Source organism: Dendrobates tinctorius, unplaced genomic scaffold, assembly GCF_039654945.1.
Source record: "Dendrobates tinctorius isolate UK_male_01 unplaced genomic scaffold, ASM3965494v1 ptg000236l, whole genome shotgun sequence".
NCBI classification, from domain to species: domain Eukaryota; kingdom Metazoa; phylum Chordata; class Amphibia; order Anura; family Dendrobatidae; genus Dendrobates; species Dendrobates tinctorius.
Genome location: NW_027361903.1, coordinates 3218184 through 3237846, shown reverse-complemented (window position 1 = coordinate 3237846; position 19663 = coordinate 3218184). Strand labels below are relative to the sequence as shown.

General features: G+C 51.4%; 1 protein-coding gene across 2 annotated transcripts in view; it reads left to right on the top strand.

The window, feature by feature from the left end:
* Window positions 1-19663, top strand: part of ATRNL1 (attractin like 1) — a 775749-nt gene that overhangs the window by 128328 nt on the left and 627758 nt on the right. For both annotated transcript variants that reach the window (XM_073556584.1, XM_073556585.1), the window contains 5 exons: window positions 5501-5584; window positions 7533-7646; window positions 10947-11075; window positions 13230-13438; window positions 17661-17835. In XM_073556584.1, coding sequence (XP_073412685.1) covers window positions 5501-5584; window positions 7533-7646; window positions 10947-11075; window positions 13230-13438; window positions 17661-17835 — 711 coding nt within the window. The remainder of the gene's footprint in view (window positions 1-5500; window positions 5585-7532; window positions 7647-10946; window positions 11076-13229; window positions 13439-17660; window positions 17836-19663) is intronic.

The window sequence follows — 19663 nt, the reverse complement described above, 5'->3', positions numbered from 1 at the left end:
TATTAATTTTTTCTTTGTTTTGTTTTTTTTTATTTTTAGATGCAATGTGCATTAGGAGTCCTCTGATTACCGCCTTATGGGCATTCCATATTATAAATGGGCACATATCTTCTGTTTTGTTCTCTTTATAGTAGTTAGATATGGCGGTTTCGATCTCTTTTTTTTAAATTTAGGGGATTGTAGTATGAATGTGTTACACTTCCCAAGGGATCTAGTGTCCATTGATCTACCTAGTAAAATCTCGCCGATCATAGGGGAATGATCGGAGAAAGATTTGGGTAAAATTTCTATCTTTCTGAATTTAGAGATTGATCGAGAGTCAATCCTAGAAAAGGTTTTGTGTGCGTCGGAGTAAAATGTTCACTCCCTTGAAGATGTATTTAGACATCTGAAGACATTCAAGTATTCTCGCTTTTGTAGCCAGTTTTTCAAAGTTGGAAAGGATCCTGTAGATTGGGAAGTAGAGCCAATCTGGCCGTCTGGTACAATGTAAAAGTCTCCTACGAAAATTGTTGTGCCTCTTCTGACCTCCGGAATTTTTTTGTCCAGAACGTCAAAGAAGCGCATCTGAGATTTGCTCGGTGCGTAGACATTGACCAGGGGAGCCAGGTGGTGATGGATGAGGCACGTTATGATTAACAATCTGCCGTCTTTGTCTGAGTAGTCATCGATTAATTCGAAAGAAATGTTGTTTCTTATTAGCGGGATTACTCCCGCTTTCTTTTTTTCGTTAAGGGATTTGAATATATGTGGAAAATATTTGTTTCTTATTTGTGGATGTTTTTCTCTGGACAACTTAACCCCTTGCAGGCGCATACAATATCTGCTTTGCAATTCATGATTTCCCTCCAAGTGACGTGTGGGGGGCGAGATCTGTTGTTTCTAGAACTCATTGCTGAGGGTGTATTACCAGTTATCACTTATGAAAAACAGATTATCCCCAGACTTCAGGAGACAGAGTTATGGTGGGAATTAACCCGTTATGTTAATAGATTATGCAGATAATAGACTTGTATTATATGTTACAGAGGTTTTATGGGCTATTTGTCCCGTGCAGGAGAAGTTCCTAGAGGACTTGAGGGTCTTCTGTATAATTATTGGAAAAGTTCCTTTTCCTATGGGTTGGAGTCTAGAGACGTATTGAGAGCCGCACTGTATCCAGAGGTTTTCTTTTATGCCTGTATCCGTGTGTCTCAGGTGTCTTCGATTTATAGTGCACTGAGACATAGCACCAACACTACTGCGCGATTCACTGTGGTGGCTTACTCTCTGTGCTGCCATCCTTGTGAGGGGATGGTGCACCCTAAAAGGGTCAGATGCCGAATCTACTATATAATCGTCTAATTCTGTCTGTCTGTTGGTCTGGAACGGAAATCCTACGTCGCTGATTGGTCGTGGCCGGCTGGGCAAGACCAATCAGTGACAGGCGCAGTCTGGCCGCGAATTGGCTTGGCATTTGAACGACGCATGCCACCGCTACCGTCGGGAGTTCTACGGCACTAGCTGCCACGGGTCATCTCCTGCCGCATGGAGGTCAGCGGCGACGCAGCCGGGAGATGACCGGCGCAGGGCTCAATGTGCAGATAGTACTCAGGGTCCAGAGGAGAGGAGACCGTCCTCCAGGCCCTGGGTACCATAAACCTGCAAAAAATAGAATTAAAATAAAAAATAGTGATATACTCACCTTCCGATGGCCCCCGGACTCTTTCCCTCCTCTCACCACGCGCCCGGCATCTTACGGTCCCAGTAATGCTTTGCGCGAAAGACCGCTAGTGACGTTGCGCTCTCGTGACAGCGACGTCATCTACGGTCCTTCGCGCTAAGCATTATTGGGACCGGAAGATGTCGGGAGCGTGGAGAGATCGGGGACCGTAGGAAGGTGAGAATAACCTTTTTTTTAATTTTTTTTTACGTTCTATCTTTTACTATTGAGGCCGCATAGACAGCATCAATAGTAAAAAGTTGATCACAATTGTCAAACACTATGCTTGTGTGTGACCAACCTGTCAATCACATTCCAAGCGATGCCTCAAATCGCTTCAAATTGCTTGAATTCCGCATGCGAAAATCGCATGAAAAACGCATGTTTTCCAGGCCCAGGAACCAGGCCCCCGCTGTGAGATCGCCGATCGTGGTGGATCGTCCTGGACCCTCTTTTGAATGGCTGTCTCCCGCTGGCCATATTCTAGAATACCATCTAGTGCTGCAATAATCCCGGAGTCCTGATGTTTTTAGGCCTGTGGCCTTTGAGGTTCAGGGATCTGTATCCCTGGATGTTCCGGTCTCCGCAGTAGCAGCTGTAATGCTGCCAGGATGTTCTTGCTCTGGTACACAGTGCCGACACTGCAGCGGGGCGTAGTATAGCGTCGTACTTCCGGCTTCGTGCTGTGATGGGCCGCGGTTAGTGAGGCACCGTAGGGTAGGATTATGTGCCCGCTTGTTTTTTGTTGAGTGCTGCGGTGATCCCGGTGCCCCGGTGTGTAGCTCAAAGCCGCGGCGTCTCAACTATGTGGGAAGCGCATTGGACGGGCGTAGTGTTCTATTATTAGGTCGCCGCAAGCCACGCCCCCTCCTTTTCCTGGAATGGCCGCTGTAAAGAGCCTGTCACACTAAGCGATGTCGCTGTAACGTCACTGGTTTTGTGTGTGATACTTACCTCCGACCGCTCCCCGCTGGTTATCGCTGATCGCACGAGAACGTCCTGAGCCGTTTCTCGTCGTCAGCTTCCTGCAGCACCGACGAGCGACGCGTGGACGCGGGCGGGAGGACGCAGGATCGCCTCGTCTGACAGGTAAGTAGTGACCCCCGTCCCCAGCGATGTCGCTTGTGAGATCTGCCTGTGTGGCAGCTCACTGGCGACCGTTTAGCGATGCACCAGCGATCCTGACCGCGTCATATCGTTGTCGGCATTGCTGGTACATCGCTAAGTGTGACGGTACCTAAGAGAAGATGATTCGGCTTGCCGTGTCCCTCCGCTGGTTGCTGCAGCACACCCGGAGTCTCCTCAGTGACAGGCGTTGCAGGTCCTGAGGTGAGCGGGTCGGAGGTCTTCCTGGGGTGATCGGTGACGCTTATGATATCAAGGGTCCGGTGTCCCGGGGACTATTTTATTCTGTCATGGCGGCTCCCGGTGCTGGGTAGAGGAGGTGATCCGGTTTACCGTGGATTATCCAGTGTTTCTCCAGTCATTTCTTTTGGGTCTCTCAATGGGGTGATGGTCCTCTGGGGGGTTTTCTTTGGCCTCTCTTGCTTGACTGAGGATCCGGTATCTAAGGGACTACTTTGTCTTCACCGCCGCACCAGTTCTCCATAATGGAGGATTCTGTTGTAGTCTGCTTTTCAGCTATTACGTACCCGGTCCCGGGTCGCGTTCTGAGGTAATTTTTCTCCGTTTGAGGGTTTTCTTCTGTTACATGGAGCTAGTTGGGCTGTGTGATACAGGGGAAGCCCTGATGGCCCTCTGTGATGGCTGCCTTCCTATATTAATGGCGGCTTCACTGCTCCGCATGGGCAGATCTTCAGAGGGGTGCTGCTGGGTATCCCTGGAATCAGTATGGTTTCAGGGGTCCGCCAGTGATGATTATAGACTGGGGGGGATTTCTCTCGTCGCTATGTTGTTGCTTATCAGACGGGCGCCCGGCAGTAACACTTCTGCTCCGTCTCTCTGCCGGCCATGCCCCTCCGCTACGACTCCATTTTTCATCTCTTTTTCTTCTGCTGTTTGTGAGGTCGGATCTAGAGAAAGAGGCAATTCTGCTGATGTTTTCTATTGTGTGACTGTACGGCCCTTCACACGACCTGTCATGTTATTCGCAGATGCCACGTGGCCCCTATGTGACCTACGGTGCTGCTCTCAGGTCCGTGCCTTCCCAGCAGCACAGATGACAAAGGGCCAATACAAGTCTATGGGTCCGTGTAAACATGCCGTCCGTGTAAACATGCCGTCCGTGTAAACATGCCGTCCATGTGCCGTCCGTGTGCCGTCCGTGTAAACATGCCGTCCGTGTGCCGTCCATGTGCCGTCCGTGTAAACATGCCGTCCGTGTGCCGTCCGTGTAAACATGCCGTCCGTGTGCCGTCCGTGTGCCGTCCGTGTTTAACATGGAGAGTATATGAGAAGCTTGGTAATTTCATGTCCATTATCCATACCGGACGGCACATGGACGGACACTGAAGACACTGGTGACACCGATATCTGTGTAACATGTTTGTGCTTTATATGGACTTGGGGGCCCCACTCTGAATTTTGCCTAGGTCCCCAATTTGTGTAAAGCCGGCCCTGTGTGAGGGAGGTGGTAGTGATCCTCTCCAGCATGTGATAATATGGGGTCTGTGGGGGGGGGACGCCCCCGGAGACCCTACAGATGGGGATAGTTAGCGGATTACGCGCGGCTTCCGCTGCGCACATTCCTGGCTATATTCATCCTGAGACTCCTGATGCATGAACAGAATGCCAGGACTGCAGAGCAGACTGACCCATGTAGAGGTGGAAGGGCATGCAGAATGAGCATTCAGGGTCTCTGGAAAGCTGTGTGACGCTGTATGGGCACAAGTGCCTGCGGGTTGTGCCTGGTATCACATTTAAGCCTTATTCATTCCAGTGGGGATAAGCCGCAGTTCCAGACACGGCCTGAGCACAGGGGAGGCGCTCTCTCTGGCAGACCTTGCCATGCAATCCCTGTAAATGATTGGCTGCCTCGGACGACTGCTGTTCTTCAGTCTCTTGCATCGGTTTTGATAAATCCCGTCCTCAGAGATGATCTCTCTATACTGGATGTGCCCCCATCATCAGTATGACACCCTGTGCCCCGCGACCAGCGCTGGCCGGCAGGATCCGGCTCTTCGCGTGTTTCCTTGTGTGACCTGATGCGTGATGGGGTACCGCTGCTGCCAGTCCTGGGCGCTGCTGCCTGTCACTCAGCAGAGTGGTAGTACACGGGGCGCTATGGAGGAGGAGAGGAACCTTCAGCGCTCCGCCAGCCCGGAACTGGGAGAGATTTGTAGTAGAGTCAGAGCCATTCAATGTAGAAATGGCTGATACCAGGGAGCCACAGAAGGCTGTGTTTTTAGCTGCGTTTCTGTAGGTTTGGTACAGTGTGTCGGTGCAGACAATCCACTGTTGTGTCCCTTTCCTGAGCGCTGTGTGTGTCATGTTAGATGCGGCGGGCAGGGTCCTCACACTGCGGTGGTCTCGGGGCTGCTCTGCGGTGGTCTCGGGGCTGCTCTGGAGTAGTATAGATACATTGTATCGTCCGGTGGATGTCGTGTCCTGTAATGCGGATGATGAGGGTTATCCTCTTAGTTCTGCACCAGGGGGTGTCGGGCACGGGCCACTATCAGGCCCCCGTGCTGTAAGCTGCATCTGTCACCCCCTGGCATGTCAGTGAGAGGCGCAGGAGACCCCCTAACATTCTGTCCTCAGTAGCGATTCCGCCTCTTACCGATAACGAGCAGCCGATCGTTTCCTCGCTCATCGCTCTCTGGCTCTTGTGTTTTGCAGATTAACGGAACCATCCGGCTTCCTGACAGACGGACCCATCAACTACAAGTACAAGACCAAGTGCACCTGGCTCATCGAGGGCTAGTGAGTATCCCCCGGGGGGGCTGGTGGCTGACCATGGGGGGGCCCGCTCTGAGGTATAACCCCGGGGGCTGGTGATTGACCCCAGGGCCCCCCCCGCACTGAAGTATAAACCCAGCCGCTAGTCATTGACCCTGGGGACCCCCGCACTAAAGTATAACCCGGGCCGCTAGTCATTGACCCCGGGGACCCCTGCACTGAAGTATAACCCCGGGGACCCCTGCACTGAAGTACAACCCTGCCGTTAGTCATTGACCCCAGGGACACCCACACTGAAGTATAACCCCGGGGGCTGGTGACTGACCCCAGGGACCCTCCTGCACTGAAGTATAACCCAGCCGCTAGTCATTGACCCCGGGGACCCCTGCACTGAAGTATAACCCGGGCCGCTAGTCATTGACCCAGGGACCCCTGCACTGAATAATCAACCAGGGGGCTGGTGCCTAACCGCGGGACCCTCGCACTGAAGTATAATCCCGACCGCCAGTCATTGACCCCGGGGACCCCTGCACTGAAGTATAACGCCGGCCGCTAGTCATTGACCCCGGGGACCCCTGCACTGAAGTATAACGGCGGCCGCTAGTCATTGACCCCGGGGACCCCCCTGCACTGAAGTATAACACTGGCCGCTAGTCATTGACCCCGGGGACCCCTGCACTGAAGTATAACCCGGGCCGCTAGTCATTGACCCCGGGGACCCCCGCACTGAAGTATAACGCCGGCCGCTAGTCATTGACCCCGGGGACCCCTGCACTGAAGTATAACGCCGGCCGCTAGTCATTGACCCCGGGGACCCCTGCACTGAAGTATAACGCCGGCCGCTAGTCATTGACCCCGGGGACCCCCGCACTGAAGTATAACGCTGGCCGCTAGTCATTGACCCCGGGGACCCCCGCACTGAAGTATAACGCTGGCCGCTAGTCATTGACCCCGGGGACCCCTGCACTGAAGTATAACTCGGGCCGGTAGTCATTGACCCCGGGGACCCCTGCACTGAAGTATAACGGCGGCCGCTAGTCATTGACCCTGGAGACCCCCGCACTGAAGTATAACGCCGGCCGCTAGTCATTGACCCCGGGGACCCCCGCACTGAAGTATAACGCCGGCCGCTAGTCATTGACCCTGGAGACCCCCGCACTGAAGTATAACGCCGGCCGCTAGTCATTGACCCCGGGGACCCCCGCACTGAAGTATAACGCCGGCCGCTAGTCATTGACCCCGGGGACCCCCGCACTGAAGTATAACGCCGGCCGCTAGTCATTGACCCCGGGGACCCCCGCACTGAAGTATAACCCGAGCCGCTAGTCATTGACCCCGGGGACCCCCGCACTGAAGTATAACGCCGGCCGCTAGTCATTGACCCCGGGGACCCCCGCACTGAAGTATAACGCCGGCCGCTAGTCATTGACCCTGGAGACCCCCGCACTGAAGTATAACGCCGGCCGCTAGTCATTGACCCCGGGGACCCCCGCACTGAAGTATAACGCCGGCCGCTAGTCATTGACCCCGGGGACCCCCGCACTGAAGTATAACGCCGGCCGCTAGTCATTGACCCCGGGGACCCCCGCACTGAAGTATAACCCGAGCCGCTAGTCATTACACATGCAGAACATCCCGGGTATTTACAGTCCGGCGCTGTCTTCTCTTTTTGATCGTGTAGAGACTGAATCAGGTTTTTACCTTTTCCTGCTCACATCTGAGAGTTTGTTACAATGTATCAGTCTGCAGTACCAGCTGTTTAGGTCACAGAGGATTATCCATACTAGAGACTATGTAACAGACCTTCAGCTGTGAGACATCAGGGCTGGAAGCACAAAGTCTGTGAGGGCGCTGCAGCACTTTCAGTCCTAGGATGCAGGCGGGGGATTGTCATGAGGAGAGGAATCTGATTGGCTGATGAGGTCGCGTCTCGTAGCGATAATTTCATCTTTTGCTTTTTTCCCTTTCACAGCTCCAACGCCGTGCTGAGGTTACGCTTCAATCACTTCGCCACCGAATGCAGCTGGGACCACATGTACGTGTTCGATGGAGACTCGGTGTACTCCCCGCTCATCGCCGTCCTCAGGTGAGCAGCGGCACGCGTGACCCCGCCATCGATCACGTGATGTCTGGAATCAGCACCACTAAGCATAGGGTGGCAAATAGCGGCTGCACCGTGACCGGACTGTGTCCGCGTCATGAGACCTGAGCGAGCACCACATGAGACCTGAGCGATGCGCCACGAGACCTGAGCGAGCGCCACATGAGACCTGAGCGATGCGACATGAGACCTGAGCGAGCGCCACGAGACCTGAGCGAGCGCCACATGAGACCTGAGTGATGCGACATGAGACCTGAGCGATGCGACATGAGACCTGAGCGAGCGCCACGAGACCTGAGCGAGCGCCACATGAGACCTGAGCAATGCGACATGAGACCTGAGCGAGCGCGTCATGAGACATGAGCGAGCACCACATGAGACCTGAGCGATGTGACATGAGACCTGAACGATGTGACATGAGACCTGAGCGAGCACCACATGAGACCTGAGCGATGTGACATGAGACCTGAGCGATGTGACATGAGACCTGAGCAATGCGACATGAGACCTGAGCGATGCGACATGAGACCTGAGCGAGCGCCACATGAGACCTGAGCGAGCGCCACATGAGACCTGAGCGAGCGCCACATGAGACCTGAGCGAGCGCCACATGAGACCTGAGCGATGCGACATGAGACCTGAGTGAGCACCACGACACCTGAGCGATGCGACATGAGACCTGAGCGAGCGCCACATGAGACCTGAGCGATGCGACTTGAGACCTGAGCGAGTGCCACATGAGACCTGAGCGATGCGACATGAGACCTGAGAGAGCGCCACATGAGACCTGAGCAATGCGACATGAGACCTGAGCGAGCGCCACATGAGACCTGAGCGATGCAACATGAGACCTGAGCGAGTGCCACATGAGACCTGAGCAATGCGACATGAGACCTGAGCGAGCGCCACATGAGACCTGAGCGATGTGACATGAGACCTGAGCGATGTGACATGAGACCTAAGCGATGTGACATGAGACCTGAGCGATGTGACACGAGACCTGAGCGAGCGCCACGAGACCTGAGCGATGAGACATGAGCAAACGATACACGAGACCTGAGCGAGCGCCACATGAGACCTGAGCAAGCGCCACATGAGACCTGAGCGATGTGACACGAGACCTGAGCGAGCGCCACATGAGACCTGAGCGAGCGCCACATGAGACCTGAGCGAGCACCACATGAGACTTGAGGCATGCGACATGAGACCTGAGCGAGCGCCACATGAGACCTGAGCAAACGCCACATGAGACCTGAGCGATGTGACACGAGACCTGAGCGAGCGCCACATGAGACCTGATCGAGCACCACATGAGACCTGAGCGAGCGCCACGAGACCTGAGCGATGCGACATGAGACCTGAGCGAGCACCACATGAGACCTGAGGCATGCGACATGAGACCTGAGGCATGCGACATGAGACCTGAGCGAGCGCCACATGAGACCTGAGCAAGCGCCACATGAGACCTGAGCGATGTGACACGAGACCTGAGCGAGCGCCACATGAGACCTGAGCGAGCGCCACATGAGACCTGAGCGAGCACCACATGAGACTTGAGGCATGCGACATGAGACCTGAGCGAGCGCCACATGAGACCTGAGCAAACGATTCATGAGACCTGAGCGAGCGCCACATGAGACCTGAGCAAGCGCCACATGAGACCTGAGCGATGTGACACGAGACCTGATCGAGCGCCACATGAGACCTGATCGAGCACCACATGAGACCTGAGCGAGCGCCACGAGACCTGAGCGATGCGACGAGACCTGAGCGAGCACCACATGAGACCTGAGGCATGCGACATGAGACCTGAGCGAGCGCCACATGAGACCTGAGCAAATGATTCATGAGACCTGAGCGAGCGCCACATGAGACCTGAGCGATGCGACATGAGACCTGAGCGAGCGCCACGAGACCTGAGCGAGCGCCACGAGACCTGAGCGATGCGACACGAGACCTGAGCGAGCGCCACGAGACCTGTGCGAGCGCCACATGAGACCTGAGCGAGCACCACGAGACCTGAGCGAGCGCCACATGAGACCTGAGCGAGCGCTACATGAGACCTGAGCGATGCGACATGAGACCTGAGTGAGCGCCACGACACCTGAGCGATGCGACATGAGACCTGAGCGATGCGACATGAGACCTGAGTGAGCGCCATGACACCTGAGCGATGCGACATGAGACCTGAGCGAGCGCCACATGAGACCTGAGCGATGCGACTTGAGACCTGAGCGAGTGCCACATGAGACCTGAGCGATGCGACATGAGACCTGAGAGAGCGCCACATGAGACCTGAGCAATGCGACATGAGACCTAAGCGAGCGCCACATGAGACCTGAGCGATGCAACATGAGACCAGAGCAATGCGACATGAGACCTGAGCGAGCGCCACATGAGACCTCGGCGTTCTCGCCACGTGACCTCAGTGAGCATCGGCTGAGATCCGACAGTGACCTGACATGTGGAGCGCTGGCGACATCTAGTGGTCAGATCCAGGAATGGCTGGTACGGTGATCCTCAGGTGATCCGCCCTCCACATCCCGACGCGCGCCCGTTCTCCGGGTCTCTGCCCTAGAAAACCGCAATAAAATGGAAACACCGGAATTGTTTTTTCTCAGTCACCACAATTCCCCTAAAGAAAGTGAACAATGGTGAACAAAACCTGGTGTGCCCCCAAAGTAGTGTCAGTAAAGCCATCAGCGCGATGCTGAAGATGGTGCGCGCCCTCGCTCCGTCAGCGCGGAGGTAATTGGGGGTTTGTGGTAGAAATTTATATTGTTTATATCACTAAATAAAAAACCCCCAAAGTATAAAGGTTCAGTGTCTCGGCCGGACGTCCCAGAACGTCATATGGAGAAGTGATGAAGCCTCGTCCGGTAAGACGCCGAGGGGACGGGGTGAAAGCGCCAAACTCCCCGGGAGGGAAGGGGTTAAGGCACGATGGCCGCCCTGTGTCCACATCTCCCCCGAGTTGTTACATCAGCTCCCAGCAGTGAGAAGTGTGAGGACGGGCGTCACCGGCAGACATCCTGGGGTCATGTGATCCGTGATGTGACTCCCCCCGGAGCAGCAGATGACGGAGACCCCGGTTGTCAGCGCTGTTAGTGGCGTCCTGCAGGTGTCAGGACAGTGCTGTGAGCACAGTGCGGGGCCGGGACTCCGCTGGCTCCATACCCGTCAGCGCTTTCAATCAGAGAACCCCCCAAGTGGTGACGCAGCTGAGGGGCTCGTTGCAGTGTGTCGGTAGCGGGCATTGTGGTAATCTCCGTGTTCTCCTTGCAGTGGTCTGATCGTCCCTGAAGCGGCTGGAAATGAAACCGTCCCAGAGGTGGTCACCACGTCAGGCTTCGCCCTCCTGCACTTCTTCAGCGACGCCGCGTACAACCTGACCGGATTCAATATCTTCTACTCGTACGTAGACGCCGCGGGGTCACAAGACAGGGGAACATTGTATAAAGGGGGAGTGGACCCCGCTCTGCTGTATAAAGGGGGAGTGGACCCCGCGCTGCTGTATAAAGGGGGAGTGGACCCCGCTCTGCTGTATAAAGGGGGAGTGGACCCCGCGCTGCTGTATAAAGGGGGAGTGGACCCCGCTCTGCTGTATAAAGGGGGAGGGGACCCCGCTCTGCTGTATAAAGGGGGAGTGGACCCGCACTGCTGTATAGAGGGGGAGTGGACCCCGCTCTGCTGTATAAAGGGGGAGTGGACCCCGCTCTGCTGTATGAAGGGGGAGTGGACCCCGCGCTGCTGTATAAAGGGGGAGTGGACCCCGCGCTGCTGTATAAAGGGGGAGTGGACCCCGCTCTGCTGTATAAAGGGGGAGTGGACCCCGCGCTGCTGTATAAAGGGGGAGTGGACCCCGCTCTGCTGTATAAAGGGGGAGGGGACCCCGCTCTGCTGTATAAAGGGGGAGTGGACCCCGCTCTGCTGTATGAAGGGGGAGTGGACCCCGCTCTGCTGTATAAAGGGGGAGTGGACCCCGCTCTGCTGTATAAAGGGGGAGTGGACCCCGCGCTGCTGTATAAAGGGGGAGTGGACCCCGCTCTGCTGTATAAAGGGGGAGTGGACCCCGCTCTGCTGTATAAAGGGGGAGTGGACCCCGCTCTGCTGTATAAAGGGGGAGGGGACCCCGCTCTGCTGTATAAAGGGGGAGTGGACCCGCGCTGCTGTATAGAGGGGGAGTGGACCCCGCTCTGCTGTATAAAGGGGGAGTGGACCCCGCTCTGCTGTATGAAGGGGGAGTGGACCCCGCTCTGCTGTATAAAGGGGGAGTGGACCCCGCTCTGCTGTATAAAGGGGGAGCGGACCCCGCTCTGCTGTATGAAGGGGGAGCGGACCCCGCTCTGCTGTATGAAGGGGGAGCGGACTCCGCTCTGCTGTATGAAGGGGGAGTGGACCCCGCTCTGCTGCATAAAGGGGGAGTGGACCCCGCTCTGCTGTATAAAGGGGGAGCGGACCCCGCTCTGCTGTATAAAGGGGGAGTGGACCCCGCTCTGCTGTATAAAGGGGGAGTGGACCCCGCTCTGCTGTATGAAGGGGGAGTGGACCCCGCTCTGCTGTATAAAGGGGAGCGGACCCCGCTCTGCTGTATAAAGGGGGAGCGGACCCCGCTCTGCTGTATAAAGGGGGAGCGGACCCCGCTCTGCTGTATAAAGGGGGAGCGGACCCCGCTCTGCTGTATAAAGGGGGAGTGGACCCCGCTCTGCTGCATAAAGGGGGAGTGGACCCCGCTCTGCTGTATAAAGGGGGAGTGGACCCCGCTCTGCTGTATAAAGGGGGAGAGGACCCCGCTCTGCTGTATAAAGGGGGAGTGGACCCCGCTCTGCTGTATAAAGGGGGAGAGGACCCCGCTCTGCTGTATAAAGGGGGAGTGGACCCCGCTCTGCTGTATAAAGGGGGAGTGGACCCCGCTCTGCTGTATAAAGGGGGAGTGGACCCCGCTCTGCTGTATAAAGGGGGAGTGGACCCCGCTCTGCTGTATAAAGGGGGAGTGGACCCCGCTCTGCTGTATAAAGGGGGAGCGGACCCCGCTCTGCTGTATGAAGGGGGAGCGGACCCCGCTTTGCTGTATGAAGGGGGAGCGGACCCCGCTTTGCTGTATAAAGGGGGAGCGGACCCCGCTTTGCTGTATGAAGGGGGAGCGGACCCCGCTTTGCTGTATGAAGGGGGAGCGGACCCCGCTCTGCTGTATGAAGGGGGAGCGGACCCCGCGCTGCTGTATGAAGGGGGAGCGGACCCCGCGCTGCTGTATGAAGGGGGAGCGGACCCCGCGCTGCTGTATGAAGGGGGAGCGGACCCCGCGCTGCTGTATGAAGGGGGAGCGGACCCTGCGCTGCTGTATGAAGGGGGAGCGGACCCCGCGCTGCTGTATGAAGGGGGAGCGGACCCCGCGCTGCTGTATAACAGGGGTGTATTTCCCATATGATTGATGTTTGGAGTGAGGTTTAGATCCGCTCTCCGTGGCCTTGTGTCATTTATGCCCCAGCTGCAGTCATTTTATTGTGTTGCTGCTGATTGCCCCACAACATGGCGTCCGCTGTCATCGCCTTTCTTCTTCCTCCTTAGAATAAATTCCTGTCCCAGTAACTGCTCCTCTCACGGCAAATGTGCGACCAGCAGCTCTGTCCCCGGCCGCGTGTACTGTGAATGTGACAAATACTGGAAGGGAGAAGCCTGCGACATCCCCTACTGCAAGAATAACTGCGGCAGCCCCGACCACGGCTACTGCGACCTGACCGGAGAGAAGCTGTGTGTGTGCAACGACAGCTGGCAAGGTGAGCGGCACAAGAAGTCTTGCGCATCTTGCAGCGCGCGGACATCACCGCCTTAGTCTGGACATCACCGCTGCACACACATTATACTGACATCTAGTGGTGATTATGGGGTTATACTGACATCTAGTGGTGATTATGAGGTTATACTGACATCTAGTGGGGGTTATAGAGTTATACTGAAATCTAGTGGTGATTATAGCGTTATACTGACATCTAGTGGTGATTATAGGGTTATACTGACATCTAGTGGTGATTATAGGGTTATACTGACATCTAGTGGTGATTATAGCATTATACTGACATCTAGTGGTGATTATAGGGTTATACTGACATCTAGTGGTGATTATAGGGTTATACTGACATCTAGTGGTGATTATAGCATTATACTAACATCTAGTGGGGATTATAGGGTTATACTGACATCTAGTGGTGATTATAGCGTTATACTGACATCTAGTGGGGACTATAGGGTTATACTGACATCTAGTGGTAATTATGGGGTTATACTAACATCTAGTGGGGGTTATAGAGTTATACTGAAATCTATTGGTGATTATAGCGTTATACTGACATCTAGTGGTGATTATAGGGTTATACTGACATCTAGTGGTGATTATAGCATTATACTAACATCTAGTGGGGATTATAGGGTTATACTGACATCTAGTGGGGATTATAGAGTTATACTGACATCTAGTGGGGACTATAGGGTTATACTGACATCTAGTGGTAATTATGGGGTTATACTAACATTTAGTGGGGGTTATAGAGTTATACTGAAATCTATTGGTGATTATAGCGTTATACTGACATCTAGTGGTGATTATAGCGTTATACTGACATCTAGTGGTGATTATAGGGTTATACTGACATCTAGTGGGGATTATGGGGTTATACTGACATCTAGTGGTGATTATAGGGTTATACTGACATCTAGTGGTGATTATAGTGTTATACTGACATCTAGTGGTGATTATAGGGTTATACTGACATCTAGTGGTGATTATAGCGTTATACTGACATCTAGTGGGGATTATAGGGTTATACTGACATCCAGTGGTGATTATAGGGTTATACTGACATCTAGTGGTGATTATAGCGTTATACTGACATAGGGTTATACTGACATCTAGTGGTGATTATAGGGATATACTGACATCTAGTGGTGATTATAGTGTTATACTGACATTTAGTGGTGATTATAGGGTTATACTGACATCTAGCGGTGATTATAGCGTTATACTGACATCTGGTGGTGATTACAGAGTTATACTGACATCTAGTGGTGATTATAGGGTTGTACTGACATCTAGCAGTGATTATAGCGTTATACTGACATCTAGTGGTGATTATAGGGTTATACTGACATCTAGTGGTGATTATAGGGTTGTACTGACATCTAGTGGTGATTATAGGGTTATACTGACATCTAGTGGTGATTATAGGAATATACTGACATCTAGTGGTGATTATAGTGTTATACTGACATTTAGTGGTGATTATAGTGTTATACTGACATCTAGTGGTAATTATAGGGTTATAATGACATCTAGTGGTGATTATAGTGTTATACTGACATCAAGTGGTGACTATAGGGTTATACTGACATCTAGTGGTAATTATGGGGTTATACTGACATCTAGTGTTGATTATAGTGTTATACTGACATCTAGTGTTGACTATAGTGTTATACTGACATCTAGTGGTGATTATAGAGTTTTACTGACATCTAGTGGTGATTATAGGGTTATACTGACATCTAGTGGTGATTATAGCGTTATACTGACATCTAGTGGTGATTATAGCGTTATACTGATATCTAGTGGTGATTATAGCGTTATACTGACATCTAGTGGTGATTATAGGGTTATACTGACATCTAGTGGTGATTATAGGGTTATACTGACATCTAGCGGTGATTATAGCGTTATACTGACATCTAGTGGTGATTATAGGGTTATACTGACATCTAGTGGTGATTATAGGGTTATTCTGACATCTAGCGGTGATTATAGGGTTGTACTGACATCTAGTGGTGATTATAGGGTTATACTGACATCTAGTGGTGATTATAGGGTTGTACTGACATCTAGTGGTGATTATAGGGTTATACTGATACTAGTGGTGATTATAGGGTTTTACTGACATCTAGTGGTGATTATAGGGTTATACTGACATCTAGTGGTGATTATAGCGTTATACTGACATCTAGTGGTGATTATAGGGTTATACTGACATCTAGTGGTGATTATAGGGTTATACTGACATCTAGTGGGGATTATAGAGTTATACTGACATCTAGTGGGGATTATAGGGTTATACTGACATCTAGTGGTGATTATAGGGTTATACTGACATCTAGTGGTGATTATAGTGTTATACTGACATCTAGTGGTGATTATAGGGTTATACTGACATCTAGTGGTGATTATAGTGTTATACTGACATCTAGTGGTGATTATAGGGTTATACTGACATCTAGTGGTGATTATAGTGTTATACTGACATCTAGTGGTGATTATAGGGTTATACTGGTATCTAGTGGTAATTATAGGGTTATACTGACATCTAGTGGTGATGATTATTATTATACTGACTACTGTCATGTCCTCACTATATCTAAAACTGAACCTGTCAAAGACTGAACTCCTTGTGTTTCCTCCCGCTACTAATGTACCTATACCCGACATTGCCATTTCCGTGTGTGGTTCCACTATTACTCCCCAGCAACATGCCCGCTGTCTTGGGGTCATACTTGACTCCGAGCTTTTATTCACCCCCCACATCCGATCACTGGCTCACTCTTGTCATCTGCACCTCAAAAACATTTCTAGAATTTGACCTTTTCTTACTTTTGACACTGCAAAAACTCTTACTGTTTCTCTTATTCATTCTCGTCTGGACTATTGTAACTCTCTTCTAATCGGTCTCCCTCTTACCAAACTCTCCCCTCTCCAATCTGTCTTGAATGCTGCAGCCAGGATCATATTCCTCACCAATCGTTACACCGATGCCTCTACCTTGTGCCAGTCATTACACTGGCTACCCATCCACTCCAGATTTCAGTATAAACTTATTACCCTCACCCACAAAGCCCTCCATGGCTCAGCACCACCCTACATCTCCTCCCTTGTTTCAGTATACCACCCTACCCGCGCCCTCCGTTCTGCTGATGACCTGAGGTTAGCATCCTCAATAATCAGAACCTCCCACTCCCGTCTCCAAGACTTTACACGTGCCGCGCCAATTCTTTGGAATGCACTTCCCAGGTCAATACGATTAGTCCCCAATCCCCACAATTTTAAGCGTGTCCTGAAAACGCATTTATTCAGACTGGCCTACCGCCTCAACACATTAACCTAACCTATCCCTGTGTGGCACAGCCAAAAGTTTTACCATAACCAGGTTCCCCGCATCATGTTCCCACATGCTTTATGCATCCATTAGCCCTCTGTGTCTGTACTGTTACACACTTAACATTATGGCTGGTCCATACAATCAGGGCAACTGTTACCACCCACCTTTCGTGTCTCCCTCTTTCCTCATAGACTGTAAGCTTGCGAGCAGGGCCCTCACTCCTCTTGGTATTTGTTATAATCTACTGTATGTGATTATTGTTATGCTGTAATGTCTATTGTCTGTACAAATCCCCTCTGAAATGTAAAGTGCTGCGGAATATGTCGGCGCTATAGAAATAAAATGTATTATTATTATACTGACATCTAGTGGTGACTATAGTGTTATATTCTATATATATTATAATAATAGTAATCTTTATTTTTATATAGCGCTAACAAATTCCACAGCGCTTTACAGTTTTGCACACATTAGCATGTGGGAGGAAACCGGAGTGCCCGGAGGAAACCCATGCAAACACGGGGAGAACATACAAACTCCTTGCAGATGTTGTCCTTGGTGGCCACCCATTATAAGGCGGATTATAAGGCTATACTGACATCTAGTGGTGATTATAGGGTTATACTGACATCTAGTGGTGATTATAGGGTTATACTGACATCTAGTGGTGATTATAGTGTTATACTGACATCTAGTGGTGATTATAGTGTTATACTGACATCTAGTGGTGATTATAGGGTTATACTGACATCTAGTGGTGATTATAGGGTTATACTGACATCTAGTGGTGATTATAGGGTTATACTAACATATCTTTTGTTTTTCTCCCGTCATCTGTCTGTCCGCTCCGTTCTTCTGTCCTCAGGTCCTGACTGTTCGCTCAGTGTCCCCTCCACAGAATCTTACTGGATCCTGCCCAATGTGAAGCCGTTCAGCCCCTCGGTCGGCCGCGCCTCACACAAAGCCGTGATGCATGGAAAGTTTATGTGGGTGATCGGCGGCTATGCTTTCAATTACAGCTCCTTCCAGATGGTGTTAAAGTAAGTGACCCCCTTATGTCTGATTCTGTCTATTTCTTGGGAGCCCATTCACTATCTCCATCTATCCCCCACCCCCTGAAGATGGCTGCACCATCATTGTAAATACACAATTGTAAATACAAACCTGTGCTTTGTATCGCCCCCACCTCATTGTAGATTGTAAGCTCTCACCAGCAGGGTCGTCTTATTTCGCTTTAATTATTGTATTGTTAACGTTGTTACTTATGACTGTTGTGTTTGAAACTGTTCAACTGTAAAGCGCTGCGGAATATGTTGGCGCTATATAAATAAAGATTATTATTATTATTATTATTATTATTATTAACTTCCCGGTACAATGAAACGTTTCGCTCCTGGGTGTGCAGGAAATGTTCTTCTCAGCCAATTGTTATTTCTATCCATTTTTTGAAAGCCATGTGACAACCAACATGGCTGCCACTACACCTCTACACGGACGTTCAGTGAGCACATGTAAGGGAGGGCCAGGGCCGTAGTCTTGGCTGAGGACTCCGGGGCCTCTGTGCCCTGGCCTCCCATCACATGAAAACAAAGTCCATTAGGCAGCATACCTGTGACATCAGGATCCCTACTGCGCCACTGAAGGTTGTCTGCAAACTGTTTCGCATGAACTAAGTCACAGTCCATTTCAACTTTCAAAAGGACAACTTTACTGTATTCTTTTTGCAGCACATCCAAATCTTTCACAGCATTAATCACATGTTCAACATTACACATCTTTTCCACTTTCCCTGTACTTCTCTCATTGTCACACAGTACGTACCTGGGTCAGACCGCCTCATGAGGTTCCTCAGCATCCTCCCTGTTTAGCTCTGCCACGGTTAGACACTCCTCTGCCTGTTTCACCCCAGACATGAGATCATCTGTTCCCTAAGTCAGTTGCCACATGGCGAGTGACCTGCCCTTCTGTACTGTGTCCTGCGGTGACACAGCGTCCTCCCGGTCCAAACTCACTGTATCTGGAAGTTCCCTCAGCCGTTTCGCCCCGGATCAGAGGGCATCAGCCCATGCAATAAGTTGTCATATATTGGAGCCACCTGCGTCCCCGTGTTGCCACTGTTTCTGCCTTAAGCTTCTGTTCCAAGACTGCTGTGGTCCTCTGTTGTTCTGGTCTGTAGCTATGGATGGCTGGTCTTCTCCCTTAAACGTTGCGTGGTCACTGCTACAATTCTGGGCACTTAGGCCCGTGCAGGCGGTTTGGGCTCATTGGCTCGTCTGTCTCCTATCAGGAAGTTCTCCATAGCTTAGCTGCATTTGACCCCTCCTAAATTAACTAATTCCTAACTCTAGAAGCAATAGGATGAAACTGAATGGGAGGAGACACAGATTAAATATTAGAAAAAACTTTTTGACACTTAGAGTGATCAATGAGTGGATCAGGCTGTCACGGGAGGTGGTGAGTTCTCCTTCAATTGAAGTCTTCATACAGAGGCTGGACAGACATCTGTCTGGGATGATTTAGCGAATCCTGCTTTGAGCAGGGGGTTGGACCAGATGGCCCAGGAGGTCCCTTCCAACTCTACCATTCTATGATTCTCTATGTACCTGTCTCTTTACTATCCTAACATGCCCCCCTATAGTGGCTGAACTAACCACTGCACTTTCCCTTCATAACTATATACATATACAGTACAGACCAAAAGTTTGGACACGCCTTCTCATTCAAAGAGTTTTCTTTATTTTCATGACTATGAAAATTGTAGATTCACTCTGAAGGCATCAAAACTATGAATTACCACATGTGGAATTATATAATTAACAAACAAGTGTGAAGCAACTGAAAATATGTCTTATATTCTCGGTTCTTCAA